The sequence below is a fragment of the Camelus ferus genome, chromosome 32 (genome assembly GCF_009834535.1).
Source record: "Camelus ferus isolate YT-003-E chromosome 32, BCGSAC_Cfer_1.0, whole genome shotgun sequence".
Classification (NCBI taxonomy): domain Eukaryota; kingdom Metazoa; phylum Chordata; class Mammalia; order Artiodactyla; family Camelidae; genus Camelus; species Camelus ferus.
The window spans coordinates 11,895,823-11,917,215 of NC_045727.1; the positions used below are offsets into that span (position 1 = coordinate 11,895,823).

The 21,393-nt window shown below is 62.1% G+C and overlaps 2 protein-coding genes across 2 annotated transcripts in view; one reads left to right on the forward strand and one right to left on the reverse strand.

Annotated features, from left to right (window-relative positions):
* The window catches only part of RSPH14 (radial spoke head 14 homolog), a 57,142-nt gene that overhangs the window by 26,142 nt on the left and 9,607 nt on the right, over positions 1-21,393 (forward strand). The gene's annotated exons all lie outside the window — the stretch shown is intronic.
* Positions 1-21,393, reverse strand: part of GNAZ (G protein subunit alpha z) — a 36,143-nt gene that overhangs the window by 13,228 nt on the left and 1,522 nt on the right. Inside the window, exon 2 of the mRNA XM_032471659.1 lies at positions 4,151-5,314. Coding sequence (XP_032327550.1) covers positions 4,151-4,873 — 723 coding nt within the window. The 5' untranslated portion in view covers positions 4,874-5,314. The remainder of the gene's footprint in view (positions 1-4,150; positions 5,315-21,393) is intronic.

Here is a 21,393-nt window from a genome sequence, read left to right on the forward strand (position 1 = left end):
ATGGTCCTGCTGCTGACGAGGTGGGGACTGTGGGTAGTGCCCCACCCTGATGGCCACTCCAGTGTCATGAGCCCAGCTCACTGCCCCCACCCTGGCTCTAGCCTTGGGACACATGGTGGGTGATCTCTGGGCCTCAGTTTCCTCATCTGCAAAGCTGGCTGGTTAAGGACACTCAAGGATACGTCAGGTCCTTTTCTAATCTAAGCTGGGTGTCATCCACGTCTGGCATCTCCCACTTGTAACCACAGCCTTTGGACAAATGCCACCCGCTCTGTCACGGGCAGATGATGGCCAGTCTCACTGCAGTCTCCGGGAGCACCGTTTCGTGACATGATGGCATTCTTGCAGCACTGATACAGGCTCCCTTTCTGGGCTGAATGACAATGCACAGTGGTAGGGAGCAGGTATGTGCTACTTGTACGTGGCCTGGAGCAACCTGTGCCCTTCTTAAGGCCCGGCACCTGCTGGGGCTCCCCCAGAAGTGCTGAGTGTCCCCACAGCTGTGCACCCAGAAGCCAGGGCTGCCACCTGCAGAACCTTACCCCTAAAGGGCACATCCTCATGTCTCACCCCCACCTCCAGGGGCCCTCCTGGACAAAGATGACCAGCTACTGTTGGATAAGCATTGGGGACACCAGGCCACCCACAGGCAGCCCCGCAGGAAGGCAAAGGGGGGACACCCTGAGACCTGTGCCTGCTGGGTCCCAGGAAGCATGAGGGTTTGCCGACAGGACGCTCGGCTGTGCTGGGTGTGAGCATCCCTATCCTCAGCTCCTTGTGTCCTGGTATCACCTTGGCATCTGGCCCCAGCCGGGGCCTTGTACTCACAGCAGGCGCACAGCAGGTATACAGCAGGCCTGCTGACAGCCTTGCCAGGAAATAGCAGTGAGCTCCCATGGGTGTACCCGTGAGAACACTGACACCTCACAGCCTCGTCTGTCCCTTCTGAAGGACTTGCCACCATGTAGAGGCCGCAAATCCATCAGCAGGTCAGCGGGGCTGAGGCCGGGTGACAGGTTCCTAGTAGGGTGCTGGGGTCCTGCCTGCTGGGCACTAAAGGAGGGGGGCCAGCTGAACAGGGAGGCCACCTGGGCCCTGAGGTGCACAGCCTTGTGGGGTTGTCACACGGGGTGGGCAGTCAGCCAGCACACCTCTGCACCCACATGGGCCACAGCAAGCTCCTGCCTTTCTCTACTCCTGGCAGAGGCCTTTGGCCAGGTGGAGAAGGAAGTGGCGGCAGTGGGTGGGCGGGGCAGCCTGGCTCAGCCTCAGGCAGCAGGTGTGGCTCAGAGAGAGCCCAAGGCTGCATGAGTGAGCCCGTGACCTATGCCTCCACCAGTGACAGGGACACTGGGCATGGCTGCCCTAGAGGACACCAGGTGATGCATCCCTGGGCTAGGCTCTGGACTTCTGTGCTGCCTGGGGCAGCCCTACGGGGGGAGACTGGAGGCCCACCCAATTTTGGAGCCCCCGGTACCTGCAGGACTTCATGGGGGGATGGGGCTCCAGGTAGGATGGGACCCCATTAAATCCTTCCAAGACAAGGGCCTGGAATCGTCGCCAAGGCTGGGCATGGCTCCTGGGATCTGCTCGTGGCCACGGTCCACAGACGCCCTGGAATCTGCCCCCTGCCCAGGTGCTGCCCAGCATGCGCTGTGGCCTCCACAGCCCTCCGGGCCCAGGAGCCCAGTGAGCCTGACGTCACCCTGGGCAACATGCTGACGCAGAAGCCAGCAGGCGCCCGGGGGTGGGGCTGGGGCTCCTCTGCCAGGCGTGGGGGGCGCTCTGCCAGCCCTCCGTCCCAGGAAGACGAGGCCTCAGCTGCCAAGTGGGTAGAAGAGCTCCAAGGAGCCGAGTCCAGAGCCGCCTGGCACTGGGCCCCAGGCCCCTTTGGTTTTTGCAAGAATCAGCCGGGCCTGCTCCTGGCTGCCTGGCCTCTGCCGGGGCCCTTCACTGGTGGGGGAGCAGCCCTGTCCCAGCGCCACGGCGGCACTTGCCTTGGGCAGGCAGGGGGAGGCAGGGGCACAGAGAGGCGGGCTCTTCTTGGGCGGCCAGCCCACCTCGTGGCCTGCTGGCTGCAGGAGAAACAGACGGTATTGTCTGTCTGCAATGTTTGTTTTCCACCCCGAGATACTGCTGGTAGAGCATGAAAGGTCAGAACCACTTGGAATCCAGTGAATTTCCAGCCTCGCTCGAGTCATCAAGAGTCTCCTTTTCTGGTGAACAACCACCGCCCCAGGCCTGCCGAGACCAGGTGGTGGGCAGGTAGTGAAGGGGTTGGGGCACAGGCCTGGCTGCCGGCCCCTCCCTCTAGGAAAGGCCCTGCTGGCCCCAGGGCCTAGCAGCTTCCAGGGAACATGGGCAGGCCTCACAGAGAAACCCATAGCCAGGCCAGCAGCTGCAGCCCCCGGGGACAGGGCAGGGGGACGCCAGAGATGCGAGGCCCTGTGAGGGCTGCCTGTCCACCCAGTTGTCCACCCTACCTAGTGGGGCAGCCACTCATCTGCACACGATGGGGACCCACCTGTGATGAACAACGGTGATGGAGGGGAGTGCAGGCCCCAGGCTGGGTTCAGGAGGGTGACACCTGAGATGGAACCTGGAGGGTGGGCCAGGCTTTGGCCCTGAGCAGCAGGGGCTGAGAGGGAGGGACAAGGTGGTCACATGCTTAAGGCCGGAGAGCATGGAGCACAAGGGAGCGAAACCAGAGCAGAGAGGAGAAAGCTCAGGAGGCGGGGCTGGCTGGGCAGAGCCAGGAGGGCCCCGGGCAGAAGGCCTGGCCTTGGGCCTGTCTTTGAGGACACTTGGGCCGTCTCCTGGTTGACAGATTCAGGGCAGGGCTGGTAGCCAAATCCCTCCATGAAACACAGGACCCACTCAGGGCCCAGGCATCCTGCCTCCCGCGACCTGGTACACCTGTGGGTGCAGGCCTGGCAGGCAGGGCCTGCCCATGAACATGGGAGCCCACCCAGCACCAAGGGAATTCACCACACCTGCCCTAGGAATGACAGAAGAGGCGGCCCTGAGCTGCAAGGACTCAGAGCACAGCCCCTTGCAGACACCCTGTCTGTCCCCACGCCCCCCACCCCCACCCCAGGATCAAAGGCCTCTTAAGGGCAGATTCTGGATCTTTGCTCAGTGACCCTGCCTGGCACAGACCCTCTGCTGTGGGGCATCCCTGTTGGGCTGAGCGGACTCCACCACCACCACTTCTGGGTGCCTGGGGAGACTGCAGCACCTCGTGCCCAGGGCCTTCTGCCTTGTCTGGGCCTGCAGTGAACTGCCCACCCTGTCTTTCCAGGGGCCCGACTCCCATTCTGGCCCAGCGGCTCCCCCGTGAGCACCCCACACCCCGGCTCCGCACTGGGCCAGGTTGCCCCTTGGCACCTCCACCACGCACATGCCTGGAGCCTCCCCGCCATGTGACCTGAGCCCCCAGCCCACGAGGTGGTTCTCAGCCTGGGCTGGGGGCCTGAGAGAACTGCCCCCTCACCCAACCACTGGAGGTTAAACCTCAGAAATGGTTCTTAACCCTGTGGCTGCCACACTCTCAGGACCTGGGTCAGGTTGTGGGGCTGAGGCCGTGGTTCCTGGCTGGTAGGAGCTGTGTGAGTTTACTGAGATGCCACACGGACCAGCAACTGGACGCCTGGCCTGGGCCATGGCCTCCTTGGTCCTGCAGACCTGCCAACCTCCCTCCTGTCTCCAGCATTAGCTGCCATGCACCCAACCTCACCTGCCATGAAGCCTGTGTGGTGCCAGCTTCCTTTCCTCCCCAGCCAGCCCTCCCCACCCTCAGACAGCCAAGGGCCCCTCCTCCAGACCCAGGCAACACACTCTTGGGTCTGGGGAGCAGGTCCTGCGCAGGAGAGAGCTGGCCCCCTGTGCCCTGTGAGTGCCAGCTGTGGGGTGTGCGGTCAGCTCGCACGGCATTGAGGAGAGGCCACCTGGGCACCAGGGCCTGCAAGAACAATGACAGCAGTGCTGTCTGCAGCCAGTGAGGGCGGCCCTGCCCACTGAGGGGAACTGGGCAGGCGTCTGGACTACCCCGAGGTCCTCGCCGGAGCCGCCCTGGCTCCCCTGGGACGGCAGCCGCTCCCACCCTGCCCGGCGCGGCAGCCATGGGCAGAGGAAAGCTGGGCCCACTCACCGTCTGGTTGTCCTCGTAGAGCTTCAGGTCGTAGCCACTAAGCTCCACGCAGAAGATGATGGCGGTGACGCCCTCGAAGCAGTGGATCCACTTTTTGCGCTCCGACCGCTGCCCGCCCACATCCACCATCTTGAAGGTGAGCTCCTTGAAAGTGAACTTGTTCTCCACGATGCCCGTGGTCATGTCCCGGGAGCGCAGGATGTCCTCCACGGTGGGGACGTAGTCGGGCGCGGCGATGCGCTCCAGGTCGTTCAGGTAGTAGGCGGCGTTGTCCTCCAGGTGGTACTCGCTGGAGCGGCTGAAGCAGGCCTGCGCCCCGGGGTCGGCCCAGAGCCGCCGCATGACGCCCAGCAGCTCGGGCGTGATCTCGCCTTTGCTCTCCGCGGGGCCGGTCAGTGCGAACAGCTGCACCGCGTCGTAGGCGCGGTCGGGGTTGTGGAAGTCGATCTTGAGCGCGGCCAGAGCGCGGATGATGCGGGTCAGTGAGTCGATGGCGTTGTAGACTATGAGTGGCCGGTACTCCTTGCAGGCCTCCAGGTTGAAGCCGCCGCTGTGGATGATCTTCATCTGCTTCACGATGGTACTCTTGCCCGAGTTGCTGGTGCCCAGCAGGAGCAGCTTGATCTCGCGGCGCTGCCGCTGGCTCTCCGAGCGCAGGTGGCGGTCGATGCGCCGGGATCGCCGTGCCGCCTCTTTCTCCTCTGAGCTTTGCCGACATCCCATGGTCCGGCAGCGGCGGGCCCAGAAGCGGAGAGCGGGATGGGCACCTCTCCTGGTGGACGCTGGGTGGGAGACGCTGAGACACGGGGCGGGGGCGCCCAGCAGACAGACGGATGGACAGCCCGGGGCCCTGGAGTACTCAACGTGGGTCGGGGGCTGAGGTCGTGCCCCGCTGCTGCAGCCCCTGCCCCGGCGCCTCCTCTCCAGCTGGCATGGCGCGTGTGCTGCGGGAGGTGGCTGAGCCCTCCCTCAGTGACACTCCACCTGCCGGGGTGGCCGCGGGGCCGGATGTGCCACAGTCATCCCCAGTCCTCGCGGTGGTGGGAAGCCTCTGGTTGCCGGCTGCTGTGGCAATGCTGCCAAGCGCAGCTGGGAGGCCAGCAGCCAGTGCTGAGGTCGCGGGTGCTCCCTGTGGCCCCCCTGCCTCGGGCATCCGCCCTTCACCTGCCAACAAGAGAACAGCGTGAGCTTCCTCCCACCGCGGGCGGGGTGGGCAGGGGAGCTCTGGATGGCAGGAAGTGGCTTGGGGAACAATGAATCAGAGCCCTCCCCTCCGTGGAGCTCAAACCACAGCAAAACAAACACACCCGGCTGCCACCCCAGCCCTCCCGCAGGCCAGTTGGCCTGAAGCCTGAGAGAGAGTGACCTGCACCACACCGGGCCCAGGGGTCCTCAGAGGGGGAGGGAGCCCGGGGCGCCACAACCCTGCCCTGCCCACCAGACCCAGTGACCTCACCCTCCCCAAGTCTCAGTCTCCCATCTGGTGGTGGTGAGGACTCCGTATGGTGGTCCCGTGTCCTTTCCTGCAGCTGTTGGCGCTCTACCCACGTGTAGACAGTGGGGTCCCAGGCCAGGGTCAATGAGTGCTCCCAACCCTTACTGCCTCCCAGGAGCTGGGTCACCCTTGCTCTCTCTAGGGGAGGATGGCCGCCAGGTGTGGCTGGCCAGACAGGCCAGAGCACATCTGAGGGCACCAGGAACCAGTGAGTCCAGGGCAAGGCAGGGGCGGCCCAGAGGCTCCCCGGTGCCAGGCCGAGTGCCCCCATCGTTAGTCAATGAGGCGCAGCTGTGCTCACACGTGGCACAGGGCCCCAGCCCCTGCTCTCTGCTGGCCTCGTGCGTGCTCTTCCCAGGGCTCCCTGACCATCTACGGTAACTGGGCCAGGGCCCTTACCACCAGGGTAGCCCCAGAGCTCGGGCTCTGCCCCCTCGCCCAATCTCTGTCCCGACCTGGCTGCCCTCTGCAGCCTCCTCATTCAGCCACAGCCAGTGTTCACCCGTAATGCCCCTGTTCAGGCCCAAGGCCAACAGGCCCTGTATCTTGTCCATCTCTTGCCCCCCACACCCCCTGCCATGGCCCTCCCCGCTGCCTTCGTGCCTGCCAGTCCCAGCGATCCCGCCTTGGAGCTGACCCTGAGCCTGTTCTCTCCCTTGGCCAAGGTCCCCATCCCCCAGCTCCGTCTGCCCCTCAGGGGAACCTCAGTGTGCCCCACTGCTCTCAGGGTGGGGAGTCTCACCCCAGCTGTGTGGTTGGGCATGTGACTCCCCGTCTCCAAGCCTGTCCCTCGCTGGTCACAGCTCAGCCACAGCTGACTCCCGAGAGGAAAAGTGTCCAGCACAGAGCCCAGTACCCAGCCAGTGCCCCTCATTCCCGACACCTGTGAGCTCCCCCTGTTCTGTCGCCTCAGCCTCCGCCCCTGCCCTGCCCTCTGCAGCAGCCTCTGGTAACGTGGGTCCAGGCATGGCCAGTGCAGGGCCCGGCACAGAGCAGGCGCCCAGTGTGGGGGTTGGGGTCAGCCTTGGGGATGTTGAGTGTCTCTTCCGCGTCTCTGCAGCCCCATGGCCTGAGGACGAGGGATGTACCAGGAACCCCTGGGGATGTGCTGCTAAGAGCAGCGATTAGATGGCTGGCTGGTCGGTCAGCAGGGCCCCGGCGAGCGAGGCTGGTGATCATGCTGAGAACAGATGCCCTGTGGGGACCCCTAGCTGGGCACGGGGTGGGCGCTCTTGGAGCATGTGTTGTAGGATGATGTGAACACGACACAGGCAGAACACACAGGTCCCCTGCCACGTGTGTGCACCATGTGAGCAGAGGTCTGCAAAGTTACTCTCCGAGCAGCAGTGAGTTCTAGGCTGTGAAATTACATGGGATTTGTGCATTTTACCATGTTTCTTATACTTTCTTCCGTGAACTGTGTCACAAGAAAGGTCTGCACACAGTCCCACCAGGAACTTGCCTCTCTGGTGGATGGTGAGTACGTGGGGCAGGGCACCAGGGGCTGCTCCCTGGTCCCTGTGATGACCTGGCACAGCCCCCACCAGTGGCCGCCCAGGGCTCCTGGGGCCCTCCCACCTGAAGGTGATGCAGGCCAGACTGGGGGTGCCCCACGTTGTCATGAACGTTTTTCTCAATTCTGTGTCTAAAAGGTCTGAGATACAGCCAGGACCCTAGTGACCAATTCTCCATCAGCTGGCCAGTGACAGGGACAAAACTTGCCTCCTGCTCTTCAGGGCCCCCAGGGTCCCAGGCGCTGGGTCTCCCTGCAGTGACCTCCCTCTGGACCCCTCCTTGTTGGGATGCAGTCTAGCCTCGACAGGTGGCACTGCCTAGGGTCCAGGGGGCTGGTCCCGCCTCCGTGCAGGGCTGCACCTGGATGGCCGAGCTGTTGGCCACATCCTCACAGCGCTGCACATGACCGCATGACCTCAGGGACTTCTTAAATCCAACCTGCCCCCCAGCCTGGGCCCGGGGAGCCCGCTGGGCAGCACAGGTTGTCCCCTGGATGGCTCGCTCGGCCACCCGGGCTGCTCCCCATCGGGGGTGCCCCTCGCCCCACTCCCGCACGGGAACTCTGCCTGCTCTTCACGGGCTGGCTCACGCATGCCATGTCCCCGTCGGCGGGCACCAGGTCTCTCTCAACCACGTCCTCCCCTTCTCTGGTTCCTCCCACCAGGCTGGGACCTCCTCAAAAGCGGCAAGGCCCTTACCAAAACCATAGACAAAAAGTAACTTAAAATGCATCGGAGACCTAAAACTATACAACTCTTAGGAGAAAGCACAGGGCAAAAGCTGCCTGACATGGGACTTGGCAGTGATTTCTTGGGTATGACACCAAGGGCACAGGCAACAAAAGAAAAAACAAACTAGATTCCACAAAAATTCAAAAAGTTTGTGCATCAAAAAACAATATCATCAGGTAAAGAGGCCACTGACACCTGCCAATCGTATACCCAACATGGAACGAACGTCTAGGATACACAGAGAGCTCCTGAAATTCAACAACAAAAACACAACCTGACTCAAAACTGGGCAAAGGACTTGAATGGGTGTTTTCCCCAAACAAGAGACACGAATGGCCAATCAGCACAAGAAATGATGCTCAGCGTTATTACTAATCACCACAGAGCTGCAATCAAAATCACACTGAGATACCACCTCGCACTCACCAGAATGGCTTTTATTTAAAAAAAAACAACAGAAAATAAAGAACACTGGTCAGACAAGAAGAAACTGGAACCCATGTACGCTGCTAGTGGGGATGTAAAATGGTGCAGCTGCTGTGGAAAACAGTGTGGAGGTTCCTCAAAAAATTAAAGACAGATTCTACCACATGAGCCAGCAATTCCACTCCTGGGTTTATACCCAAAAGAACTGAAAGCAGGGTCTCAGAGATTTTTTTCACACCTATGTTCATAATAGCATTAGTCACAATCACCAAGAGGCAGAAGCAACCCAAGTGTCCGTTGACAGATAAACGGACAAACAAAATGTGGTAAAGTCACACAAGGGAATGCCGTTCAGCCTTAAAAAGGCAGGAGATTCTGACACCTGCCACAACACTGCTGAATGGGGATGTTATGCCAAGTGGAACAGGCCAGTCACAAAAGGACAAATCCCGGTGGTTCTGATTACACAAGGTCCCTAGAATTGTCCAATTCATAGAGACAGAAAGCAGAGCGGCGGCTCCCGGGGGCGGGGGCGGGGGCGGGGTGGCAGCTGCTGTTTAACGGATACAGAGTTTCAGCTTGAGGAGAGGAAATTTTGGAGCTGCTGGTGGGGACGGCAGCACAGCAGTGTGAGTGTGGGTCATGCCCCTGAACTGCACCATTTCAAAATGGTTAAAATGGTCAATTTTACGTTGTGTATTTTACCACCACACCCCCTAGAAAAAAGTGGAGCTGGCCACGTGGTCCTTGGCCAGTGCAGTCATAGGGCAACGTGGCCGGGGGTAGCAAAGCGCGTTGGCTGCGTCTGAGAGCTGGACCGCCACCTGCACAGGGCAGCCACCAACAGTGACACCCCAGGTGGGCCCCTCAGTCAGAGGCACCCTCCTGCCGAGCACCAGAGCCAAGCAGAAGGCCCCACTAAGAACCCTCCCGACAGCTCCGCGGGCTCAGCCACATGCCTGGGGGTGTGAGTGTCCAGTGCTGTGGACTTGGCGCAGGACCGGGGCTGTGCATGGATGCAGGGAGGGAGGTCTGGGGCGGAGGGGCCTCAGGATGGTACACTCTCAGGCTCCTGCCGGTCCGACCTTTCTGGGTCTACTGTGCTTTCCTGGACCCCCAAGGACTCCCCCAGCCAGCCCAGAGTCACCGGGCCAAGGGTGGGACAACCACCTCGTTCCCTGGCCAGTAACTGCTCACAGGTCCCCAGGGCTCAACACTCAGGACTCCCTACCACAGCGCGGCTGGGTCTGGCTGGAAATTACTGAGGAGTGGGTGAGGTAGGGGGGGCAGGAAGGGGAGAGAGGGCGTGTCGTGGCTGGGCACAGACAGAGGAGGAGAGAGGCACAAGGCCAGAGGAGAGGGCAGGCTGACGAGGAGGAGCCCCACCCCCGACGCAGGCCTTATCTGTGACCGTGTGGCTGCCTGTATGCCTGTGTGTTGTGGCCTGCCTGCGTGCAGACCTGTGCACGTGTCCGTGTGCAGGACTTAACACACGTGTGTGCGCCCCTGTCTAGCTATGAGGCTGTGTGGGGGTCCGAGCACGTATATGAGTGTCTGTGTGCCACTGTGTGTGGTGTGCAGGGAGTGGAGGTGCCCGTGGGCTGGAGGTGAGAGGGGCCGAGGGGAGGGCGGGGTCTCTCTGTCTCCTACAGTTACTTACTGGGCCAGCTGGTGGGGGGGACACTGCTGAGCCGAGCAAGGCCCTGTGAACTCCAGCCCTGACTTCGCTCTGAGCAGCCCCTCCTGCCCCCTGCCCCTGACACAGGAAGGGAGCCCAAGGCCAAGGTCACTTAAGGTGTCGCGCCCAAGCCGGGCTAAGCCAGAGGGTCTCCAAGGAGAGAAGACGGCTTATCAGCTTACTGGGCTAGAAGGCTGGACCCGGCGGGCGGGACACCCTCGTCACAGGCCCCCCCTCTTCCCTGGAGGGAGACACAGATGAGACAAGTGTCCAGCCCTCACTCTCCAGACCCTTTCCCGCCCCAAGGAAAGCCCGGTCCATGGGCCACCAGACAGAGGTGAGCTAGGGAGGGGGCCTTTGAGGCCCAAGCAAATGGCCAGCTGAGTGGAGGACAGGGGTGGTCCCCCGGGGCAGAGGGCAGCCGAGGCCACAGGGCCAGCAAGGCTGAGTGAGACCACACCTGGATGGCCAGAGAGTGCCGGCCCTGGAGCAGCGACCAGGGGTGTCGGAGGGCCTGGGCCTTTCTGGCCCTGTGGAGCTGGGTGGGGCTGTGACTCAGCACCCAGGACCCCGTCCCACCCCCAGCTCAATGAACCTGGGCTGCACCTGGCCCCTGCAGCTCTCTGTGCAGACCTGACAGGGGGCCGGCCTGAGTCCCAGGGCCACGTCTCGCCTCGGCCGCTGACCTCCTGGGCCTGAACCCACCCAGGTCGTTTCCATCTTACTCTGAAGAGTGTGTCTCTCTCCCCACACCCTGAAGCCGCCGGCCTTGGGTCAGCTCCCTCCAGAAAGCCTCTGCCCTCGGCCATCACCAATGACCAGTCTCCTCCCCTCTTCAGGAGCAACCGTGTCCCTCTGTGAGCTGGAGTCTAGTGTCCTTCTCTGAGTGGACGTCTCTGCAGGCTCCTTCCTGCCTGAGCACTGGGTCCTGGGCCCCCTCACTATGTTTTCCCAAGCCCCGCCTGGACCGGTCTGCGGCTTCTGATGGGCCCACACCCTTTGCCTGCAGTTCTGACCTCCTTGCCCTTTCGTGCCAGGCTCCACCCCCATGAACCCCCATGAGCTGCAGCCCCAAGACGGTGCCTTCACCTCTGGGCTCAACAGCGCCTGCTTGGCCAACGGGCGCCCCAGGCAGCCTGTCCTGGCTTCATCCACATGCATCACCCTCATAATCTGGTTGCAGCCCGGGCCTGCAGACCCCGTGGGGATGTCCATGTGTCCCTGGACATCAGGGTGGCTGTGGGCTGGGCCTCAGGGAGGGCCCCTCCACGGGAGTTGAGCACTGTGGGGTTGGGGAGAGGGCTGGGCTGCTTCCTCGGGCCCCAGGAGTCTGCACTTCTGCCCGGTGTGCGGCTCCTGGCATCAGCCTCATGGGGCACCCAGAGCGGCCTTACAGATGGAGAAACTACATTTTGGGGAGGGGGCCACTTCCTCAGGGCTGCCTGCTGGGGGCCTGCAGGGCTCAGCCCCACAGGACCCCTGACCACAACACAACCTGGTCCCTCCCGTCATTTACTCCATGGTTTTCTTTAAACCGACTTGCTTTCACTCAGCTGCACTTTAAAAGCAGCCTCACGCTTTTGCTTTGAACAGAGAGTCCGAGTCACAGTACAGACAGAAGGCACCAGAACAGGAGCTGGTGTCACTGCTGCGGCCAGGGTGCAGCCGGGGGGCTGGGGTGGGGGGCAGGGTGCAGCTGCAGGGTGGCCCTCGTTGAACAACGAGATTATCGCAGGGGGGAGTGGGGGGGCATGCAGGCACCAAACTGGGATTTTCTCCTTGAAGAAAAAGGATTGAGAGAAATAAGAAAGGATTACCTTCCTCAGGGGATGGCTGGTGCTGCTCCCAGCTGTGGCCTCAGGCCACCTCCATGTTCTGGTGCCATCCAGCCCCCAGGGATGCAGAAAGGGGCCCCTGGGGCCTGAGCCCCTCCCCACTGGACCCCCTGGGCCGTGGTGTCAGCAGGCACCCCTCTGCCTCACTCATGTCAGAGGCTGTCTCGTCTCCCGTCTCGGGAAAGTGCACCAGCCCCAACCTGCTTGGTCTCATCGGGGCTCCCAGACCTTGGCCTTCAGAGCTGAATGGGCAATCAATCGACCCCTGGGCCCTGTCTGATCATCACAGTGTGTCAGGCTCTGCTCTGGGCTTGGGAACACGGGCGTGGAGGGGTGAGGCTGTGCACCAAGGGGCTTGTGTTCTAGTGGGGAGACTAGTAGAGAGAAGCGCTGGGGAGAAGGGGGAGCAGGGAGGTGATGCTGGAGGAGACAGGACCACCAGTCACACAGGGTAGGGGAGGGGGCATGGGCAGGGCAGGAGGCAGGCAGGGCAGGGACACCGGGGAGATGCTGCCTCAAGGGCTTGGGTGGGCAGTGGGGGGCCCAGCCCGGGGCAGTGTCCCTCCCGCGGTTCCTGAGGGAGCGGTCAGTGATGGCTGTCCTGGCAGAAGTCCAGAAACTGTGCCCCTGGGGACCCCCTTTTTCCCAGGGAGGTACCATTCGGGGCAGGAGGCCTGGATCCAGGTGGGATGCTAGACACAGGGGTTCCCTGCAAAAGCCACCCTCATACCCCACAGCTCATGGGCCTGGCCAGCATCACAAACGTTTGGACTAAAAAGCCACATCTTTCTCTCTGAGGAGATAAAAACCCCTGCTTGTCTTGGTGCCAATAACGCTGGAAGGGGGCAGGGATAGGCCACTTTCCCGGAGCTGCCCTCTGGGGAAGGCTGGCCTCCACAGCCCCACCAGGTCCCAGGTCCCAGAGCCCCGGCTGCATCTCCCACCCCCACGCCCTCAGTGTCCTATCTGGCCCACTGGGCTGAAAATGACTGCTTGGAGGCCAGGCAAGAGCCTCTGCCCTGAGAGGGCCTCCGACCCCTGCAGCACTGTCTAGACTTGCGATCTGCCCCCTGTGACCTTGAGCTGAGTATCCTTGAGCTGGGCAGGGGGACCGGACTTCACCCACGGCTCCTCCTGTCCTCACCACACCTGACCCTCTGCACTCCTTTCCTGGTGCACCATGAAGATGTGCAGAACAGATGGTACCTGGTGCGTGGCTCCAAAGCTCCCAGCGCCCACTTTTGAGCATGTTGCTTCATATGACCATGTCCAGGGACCCTCTGCAGGGGGTCCACTGTGGTCACACCAGCCCCGTGGAGGTCTCTACTGACCCACAGCCACTCCCGAGCCCCTGATGCCCCTGGGACTCTGGGACCTTTGTCTGTGCCCACGCCTCCTTCAAATGTCCCAGGGCATCTCACCACCCCCACCCCTTGCCTTTGCGAAGGGGCAGGCTGAGCCCCAGGACTCCAAACTCTGCGTGCCCCACTGTGATTCCATCACTCCCTGTCCCACCTCCTGTTCTAACTGAGGGCAAGGGTCCTCTTGAGCCCTCCTGTGCGCCCTGCCTCTCGCCCCTGCTCTTCCCCTCCCAGGCAGCTCGTGCCCATCCAAAACACTGTCCTGACCACTTCACATCCTGCTGAAGATAAAACAGAAGCCTGGGCGGGGGAGGACCCTGCACCCCCAGTGCACCCCCGGCAGAGGGCCCAGGCAGCCCTCACTCTGAGGAAACCAGTACAGCCGGTCCCTCCCTGTGCCCTCATGCGGGAAACCCCACTTCCCTGCTCGCTGCCCCCGACTCTCCTGAAGGGGCTTTGTCCCCACCCTTGTCTGCCGCAGACCAGGCTCTACAACTCACTCAAGCAGAGGGCCCCAGACCCCTCGTCCTAATGCTAAAAACCAACGAAAACCCAACCCTGCAGACCCTGCCTTCATTACAGACCAATTTCTAGGACCCATCAACCACCAGTCACCGTCCACGCTGGGGCCACCAGCTGGCTGGCATGTTGGACGTGGCCTGAAGCAGGGGTCGTGAGAAGCGATGGCACGAGCCGTGAACACTTTATTTTACCTGAGACCGGCACACGTGCACTCGTCTGCAGTCTCGGGGCTGAGGGGGCAGGCTCCCCCTCTGGGGATGCTGTCGCCACCCCCGCCTCAACCACAGCAGACACCACGTGCAATGTCCAGGGGACGCACCACCTGGCCGAGGGGGGTGAAGTGACCGGGACCAAATCTGAGTCACCAGCTCCCTGTTCCCAACCTTAGAGTGGTCTTGCCTCGCCCTGACCGCAGCTTTTGCTGAGGCCTCCCAAAGCGCTGCTGACCTTCCATGGAAGCCCTCTGTACCGTGACGCAGTCACATCCACGAGACAGCGGACACACGGCTCGGGGACAGACCCCACAGGAGTGCAGGGCGGTGCCCACGGGCAGGTTCCAGTGCCCGCCATCAAGAGTGCTTGGCCTGCCGGGGACACGGGCGTGGCTCTGCCATGAGCACGTCCGTCACTCAGCGTGCTGGGTGGTGGTGTGGGGTGCGGGGCTTCTGTGAGGCTGGCAAACAGCTGTGCATTTCCTACATCAAGACAGCTTCCGCAGACACTGGGGAAGCAGCAGCCCACGCACGTGGCACACCACTAACTGGGCTTGGGGACACACGACCGACTCGTGTGTGGGTTTTCTGCGTCCACCCCAAGCCCCCCAGCCTGCCAGACCCTTAGCGCATCTCACCAGACATGTGCCCCCTTCTCTTGCCCCCTCCTTGCTCATTGTGGAGCCTGGGTCCCAGCGGATGGGCTTGGGGTGCAGTGTCCCAGCTGCAGGGAGGCCCCAACATACAGCTCAGCCCTGGCCACGTAGCCTCCCAGCCTCAGGACTGATGACTGTGACTGGGGAGGCCCTTCCCCTCAGCCCGCACTGTCCCTGGGCTCTGGACGCCCCTGGCCATATGTCCAGCCTTCCCGCCACAGCCGCCACGGCTGACCAGACGGGATATGATAACATCGCCTGAGGAACACTGACTCAGGAGGAAACCAGGCCAGAGATTTCTGCAGGCCGGGAGTAAACAAATAAGTAAAACCCAAGGGGAAGGAGGCACTGACTAGGGAGCCTTGGGAGCCTGGCTCCAGGGTCCCAGAGCCAAGGGAACTGCAGACTTTCAGGCAGGCCCCTGGGCTGGGCGGAACTGAATTAACCACCCAAGTCTGTTACCTGCAATGTCCCACCTCTGCATGTGGCATCCCGTGACCCAACTTCCCACCCTGGCTGCCCCCAGGCTGGACCCTCTCTGGCAAAGGCTCTATGCTCCCCACCTCCCTGTCCTTCTCACGTGGCTGGTGGGCGTGGGTTCTTCCTTGCCCTTCTCACAGCCCTCCTCCCCAGCCTCCTAAGTGCAAGTAGGCCTGCAGGCTGTGGGGTCTGAGAGGCCAGTGTGGCTCAAAAGAAGCGCAGATGTCTGGCCCACTTGGGTCTGAGGAAGGGCCCAGAACATGCGTGTTGTCAAGCACCGTGGGTCCTCCCGAGGCCAGTGGTCCCTGCCCTGGAAGCTGGCCCCAGGGCACTCTCAGTGGCTCGCACTGGTCCTCCCCTGAGACAGGCCACCGCCAGGAGTGTCCAAGCCTACAGCAGCCTTGACCCTGTCTGGACAGGGTTCTCAAGAAGCAGAGTCTATGACGGGGACTCTCAGGCATGTGGCCAGTCGGGGGCACAAGCTGAGGAGAGCAGGAGGCAGAACAGGGCTGTGGAGGGGTGGGAACCAGGCAAAGATGTGGATTCAGCCACAGCAGGACCCATCCGGAGCGTGAATGAAACCAAGGCAGGGCCTCCCGGGCAGGAGTGTGTCCAGAAAAGGGCGGTTCTCTGGCCAAGGGTGCAGTGTGAGCTGTGAGCGGGCAACGGGAGAGGGAGCCTGGGGGCACCGGCACCAGCAGATGCCCCTCCCACTTCTTTTCTAACAGAGCCTGCACCCCGGTCAGGGCTGGGCCTGGCTGGCTTCAGGAGAGTCCTCGGTCTGGAGTCTGACCGTTCACCCCACCCCTCCTCTGGACCACCACAGTGACCTATCCACCTAGCGGCCGGGGGATCCTTGTAAAACCACAAGGCAGAGCGTCTCTTGTGCTCAAAGCCTTCCCACAGCCCACCAGCCATCTCAGTTGGGAGCCAGAGTCCAGGCCCTGTGGGGCCCCAGGGCTTTGTGGCAGCCCTGCCTCTCTGACCTGCCCCCTATGCTACCTCCACTCCCTACTCCTGACCCACCGGCCCCCTTGCTGTCCGCGAGCACTTCGCAGGCTCTAAGCTCAGGACCTTTGCACTGGCCATGCCCTCTGCCCGGAACACCCTTTGTCCAGAGAGCCACTCCATCCACCCCTCCAGTGGCTCAGAGGTCCCCTCCTCGGAGGCCCTCACCCTACTCACGATGCCCCAATCGCACACAGCTCTGCTGCTTTCTAACCGGCCGTGACTCGCCTACCGAGTTTCCCGCCTCATTGTGCTTACAGAACGCCGGCTCTACGGGGCAGGGGCTCCGCGGGGCAGGGGCTGGGGTCTGTTTGTCACTGATGTGTCCTACGGCCCCCAAGTACCTGGCAGGAAGCAGGTGCTGATAAATCCACCCCAGCCCTTTGTACTGAGGGAAGGAGGGGCCAACTGGGCGCAGGGAGGGGCCGCGGGGACTTCTGGGAAGCCTTCTAGCAAGGCCCTTGGCCTTCCCCCAGAGGGACACAGTAGACGTGTGGCTGCCTCCTGCCTGGCCTGGACCGACCCTGACACCACCCTGCCTCGGCCCCCAGCCCAAGTGTTCCTCCATCTGGTAAGCCCGTTAGGGCTGGGTTTTTGTGGCTGCCACCGAAAGCATGCCCCCAACCCCACCCTGAGGCCCCCTCACAAGCCCTGGCCCTTACCCTCGGCCTCCCCGCCAGCCCCAGCCTTCCGTGCTGCTAACAGGACATTTCCCAAAGTCCTGGCCCGCCTGGAGCCTGGGGCAGTAGCGTACCCTTCTGACCAGTTCCCAGCAGCCACAGCGGCCGCACCCTCCACACTCCTCCACCCCAGCCCTCCAGCCCTCCATCTCTTGCCCCAGGGGAGCCCCAGAACAGCCAGTGACAAGACTAGCACACCTGGAGACTGAGGCCACTTAGGGGCCGAGCCCAGTCAGGGCACAGGAGCAGAGATGGTGGGTGTGGCAAGGTCATGGCGCTTCCCGGAGGTGGCAGGTGGTGCTGGGGGCACCAGGGTGGCCCTGTCAGAACCTCGGCACCCTCCTCCCTGCTGCAGGGGGTAGGGGCAGGGCGGGATGTGCATGCGTGCGTGGTGTTATCACAGAGGAAATCGATGCCTGGCACTGGCCCAGTGTTTAAGGGAAATGAACAGATTTTGGCCGAGGACAAAGAGAGTTTGATTAATCAGAAATTGGATAATGGAAGCAACACTCTAATTATTTTTCTTCCCAGCATTTTATCAAGAAATATGTTTGCACAGCATATCAGAGGTAACAGAGCGGGTGAGGGGGGCGACCATGCTGGAGGAAAGCCCAGCTTGGGGACAGAGCCACCGCACCCAGACGTCCTGATGAGGGCTGGATGGCAGGCCAGCTGTCCGCGTCCTGGTGGTCACACCGTGGGGCCACAGGAAGCAAGAAGTGACAGGCATGCAGGCCACGTTTACGCCCCTTCAACAGCCAGTTCCTACGTCCCTGTAGAGGGCCAGGCTGGGCCCTGGGGGCCAGACTCTGAGTGGGCAACAGCAGGCGAAGGTCTTGACCTCACAGAGCATACATGCAGGTCCAGGAGAGAGCCGGTGAACAAGCACAAGCGAGACAGGCAGCAGTCCCCCGGGTGCGGGCAGGAAGGGGTACGAGACCTGGGTGGGTGTGGACATGGGTGCTCTCTGGACAGAGGGCCCGACGGGCCTTGGAATGCAAACAGAACCCAGAGGTCTGCGAGCCTCCTCCTGGACCCCCAAGGATGTGTGTGGACCCTGCCTGAGAGCCACCGGTGGGAGAAAGAGTAGCCGTGAGGAGCAGCCGGGCCCCCCCCCAGTGGGAAGGACCAGGTTTGCGGCAGCCGCAGGCCAGGGCAGCGGCCAGAACCTTGGAGCTGGCACCAGCGGCACGCGGGCATCCATGTAGAAGCTCCCGGACCCCTTCCCAGGACCCCGGCACAGAGTGAGGCCGGCACCTGCAGGAAGGGGGACGCCAGGCTGCTGAGAAGCCCTCAGGTTATCCTGGACACCTGCCCGGGGCCCAGGCTGGCCGCCACCCACTTGGGAGCCCCCGCCTCCCCAGTCCCTGTCTCCTCCACCGAGAGGAGAGGAGGAGGTAAAAATAGGCCCCTTCCTGGCGGAACTGGTTGTGGGAGGAGAACGCGATCCCACTGCCTCCCCGACCGCCTGTTCGCGGGCTTTGAGGAAGCTGCACACGCCGTCCACTCGCTGCCACCGTCCGCGGGGCAGCCCACCCAGCGCAGGGGGTTCGGTGGGGCAGGCTCCCACTCTGCCGCCGAGCTCCGCCCACTGCCCGCATGGCCAGAAGATTCTGGTCAGTGGCTGCTGGAAGGAACGCTGGGCTCGACGGTTTGGAAGGCCCTCCCCGCACCGCAGATTTTAACAGCCTCACTCCTTAGCACTTTCTGATGGATTCTCTGGGGACATCTCTTTTTAAAAGAGAGTTATACCTTAATTTAGAAGCAAATAACTCAAAACTCTGTGATGTGGCAGGTTCCTTTGGAAAGAGATGAACTCAAGGAAGCCACTGTGCGTGGGGTCGCCCGCCATGCGCCTGGCTCCTGCCAACAGGCTGCCCAGCGCTCCACCGTCCAGCTGTGACTCCTGCCTGAGGGCCCGAGGCTGCGGGGGGCACGGACGGCGGGAAGAAGCGCCACTCACAGGGGCCAGGGTGAGGCCTGTGGCCGGTGCTGACCAGACAAAGTGGCACCAAGTGCCCAACACAGCCCCCTGCCCACGGGAGGCAAGTGAAGAGCAGAGCAGGCTCCGGCCAGAGCACTGTCCTGGCAGCCTCCACGACCGGGCTTACGGGCCCCACGCCCAGCCTTAAGCTCTGCTGTCGCTGTCCTGAAATGCTTAATAACTTTTAACAAGGACCTCACGAATTGTGGGGTCCCATGCATCTTAGTCCCCACACAGGGGACCCACCCTCTAGGAACGCCCTCCTGTGCGGCTGGCTGTGTCTCAGCTCAGCTCTGAGCAGTGGGGCCCAAGGCTTGGCCCAGCCCCTTCTGGTCTCACCTACTCTTGATCCCCGAGTGACCTCACTGCTCTCTGGCTCCCCCCATTCCTGGTGTAAGGTCTCCAGGTTCCCAGCTCCAGCCTGGCTCTCCACTCTAACCACCACGTGTGCACATGTCCACTGGGTCTAACCCAACTCCCTGCTTCTCATGATGAGTCTTCCTTCTCAGCCAAGGCCAACTCCGTCCTTCCAGAGCTGTCCTCACCTCTTCTCCACCAGCAGGTCCCCTTTAAACTAAATCCTGCATCCAAACACTTATCACTACCACTCCCGTTCCCACCCCACTGAGTCAGTAGCCCTTCCCCCCAAATGCTGCAGCAACCCCTGGTGGACTCTGGTCTTGCCCCCATACCCACCAGCCAGCCAGGTCTTTTAAAAGTGTGATCTTATCTGACCTTCTCCATGATTCAACTGCCCCCCTCTGGCTCCAGCCATCTGGCCTTCTGGCGGTGGTGGGGCCTCCTGCAGCAAAAATACATTGGCCTCAGGGCCTTTGCACCTGCTACCACCCCCTCACCGTGCTCTTCCCTGTTGTTCACACAACTTGCCCATCACCTCTCCACTGTGCTGCGCCAACAGCCCCTCTACACAGAGGACCCCCCCCAACCAACCGCTTTAGTTCTCTTCCCAGCACCTGTCGTACCTGGCACTCAGTTACCTGGGTGAGTGCCATGAGAGTGGACAGGGTGTCTGTCCTGCTCCCCGCCATGACTCTGTGCCCCACACGCCCAAGCACGTGGCAGGTGCTGGTAAATATCAGCGGAAGGAAATGAATGATGAGCAAATGAGAGAGGTTCCTTCCCTCAGCTCCTCCCTCGAGCCCGAGAACCCATCAGGAGGCCCCTGTGAGTTGGTCCCTGTCAGTTCACTCCCAGGAAGCGCCTCTCCCACCAGCATGAACATGGGGAGGACTCATGCAGGGACAGGCAGGGGACTCCTGGCTCTGTTTATGGTGAGGACAAGGAGGCTCAGGGAGGGTGTGGCTGGACCAGGGATGCGGGACTAGGCTTGACCCACGTCTTCCACTGCCTCCGTGGGGGCTCCCCCCACCCCGGGTCTGCACAAGCTGTCAGGCCACCACTCTGGGCTCCCGCCAGGGCGGATCCACCATATCTGCCCTGTGCCTCTGTCCACTTCCCTGTGGCCTCCTTCCTGCCAACCACAGGGTGTACAGGCCTGTCCCTGGGGCTCATTTACCCCGGGTTTCCTTCCTGGGGACTGCAGTGTGCTAATCTGCCTCCTCCAGAGTTCCTGCAACTCTGGAGAATGCCCTATAGCCACACGGCATTTCGAGTCTTCCGAGGGCTAGCACAGGGCAGGCAGGGCTGCCCAGGCCTCATGTCCAAGGTGGAAGGTGTGGCACAGGGTCACTGAAGGTGCACCACGAGTCAACCACATGGCTGGGTCGAGGCCGCTGGGGCCAGACCCTAAGTCTTCCCTGACATTTGTCCCTCCATCCCACTGGCCTTCCCCAGGGACCCTGGGCAACCTGGCCAAGTCCATCTGGTTACCCAGGAGTCCCTGGAACTGCCCTAGGAGATTCGGAGATCCAGACAAGGTGCTTTTCTTCCTGGGACTCCAGGAGATAGGAGCTGAGAAGCTGGGGACAGAGCAGAGAATTCATTCCCTGTGTCCCGAATCTAGAGTCTCATGCAGGCCCCCAGAAAGGGGCCGTGCGACAGCACAGAGTGAGGCAGCTCCGTCACATGGGCACAGGTCGCATCCCTTGAGGGGAGGCAGGTGGCCCTGCTCTCCCTGCAGCCACCTGGGTCTCAGCCAAAAGTGGGGACAGGTCAGGGAGGGGGCATGCTACACAGATGAGTGACAAACAATCCCTTCCGAGGGAGGGCAAAAACATCCCCAGGAGCGGGCAGGCGGGCAGGTCTAGGGCAGCAGGCGACACTGGCCTTCTGATGGGGAGGAACTGTCTTATTTACCTCCTGGCTTGGAAAATCAGCATCTGGCAGAGAAAGGCACGAGAGCTCTAAGCCACATGCCCGTGTCTCACCATGCTTGGAGCACACCACCACACCTGGGCAAGGCCAGGCCCTCCCAGGCCACCTGCCCCTCCATGGGACTCCCACGTCTCCAGTTACTGCTCACACACGTCCACACCCCAAAGGGACAGAGTCGCCAGCTCAACACTGTCCTCCATGCTGGCTAGGAAGAGGGGCCAGGGGTTGGTTGGCCAGTACCTCAGCCCTGCCTGAAAGGGTGGTCCTAGGCTGCAAGCAGCCCCGAGGTCTTCCCAGCTCTTCCCCAGGCCCACCCAATCCTGGGTCACAGAGCTGCTCCCTGGTACAGGTGAGGAAACTGCGGC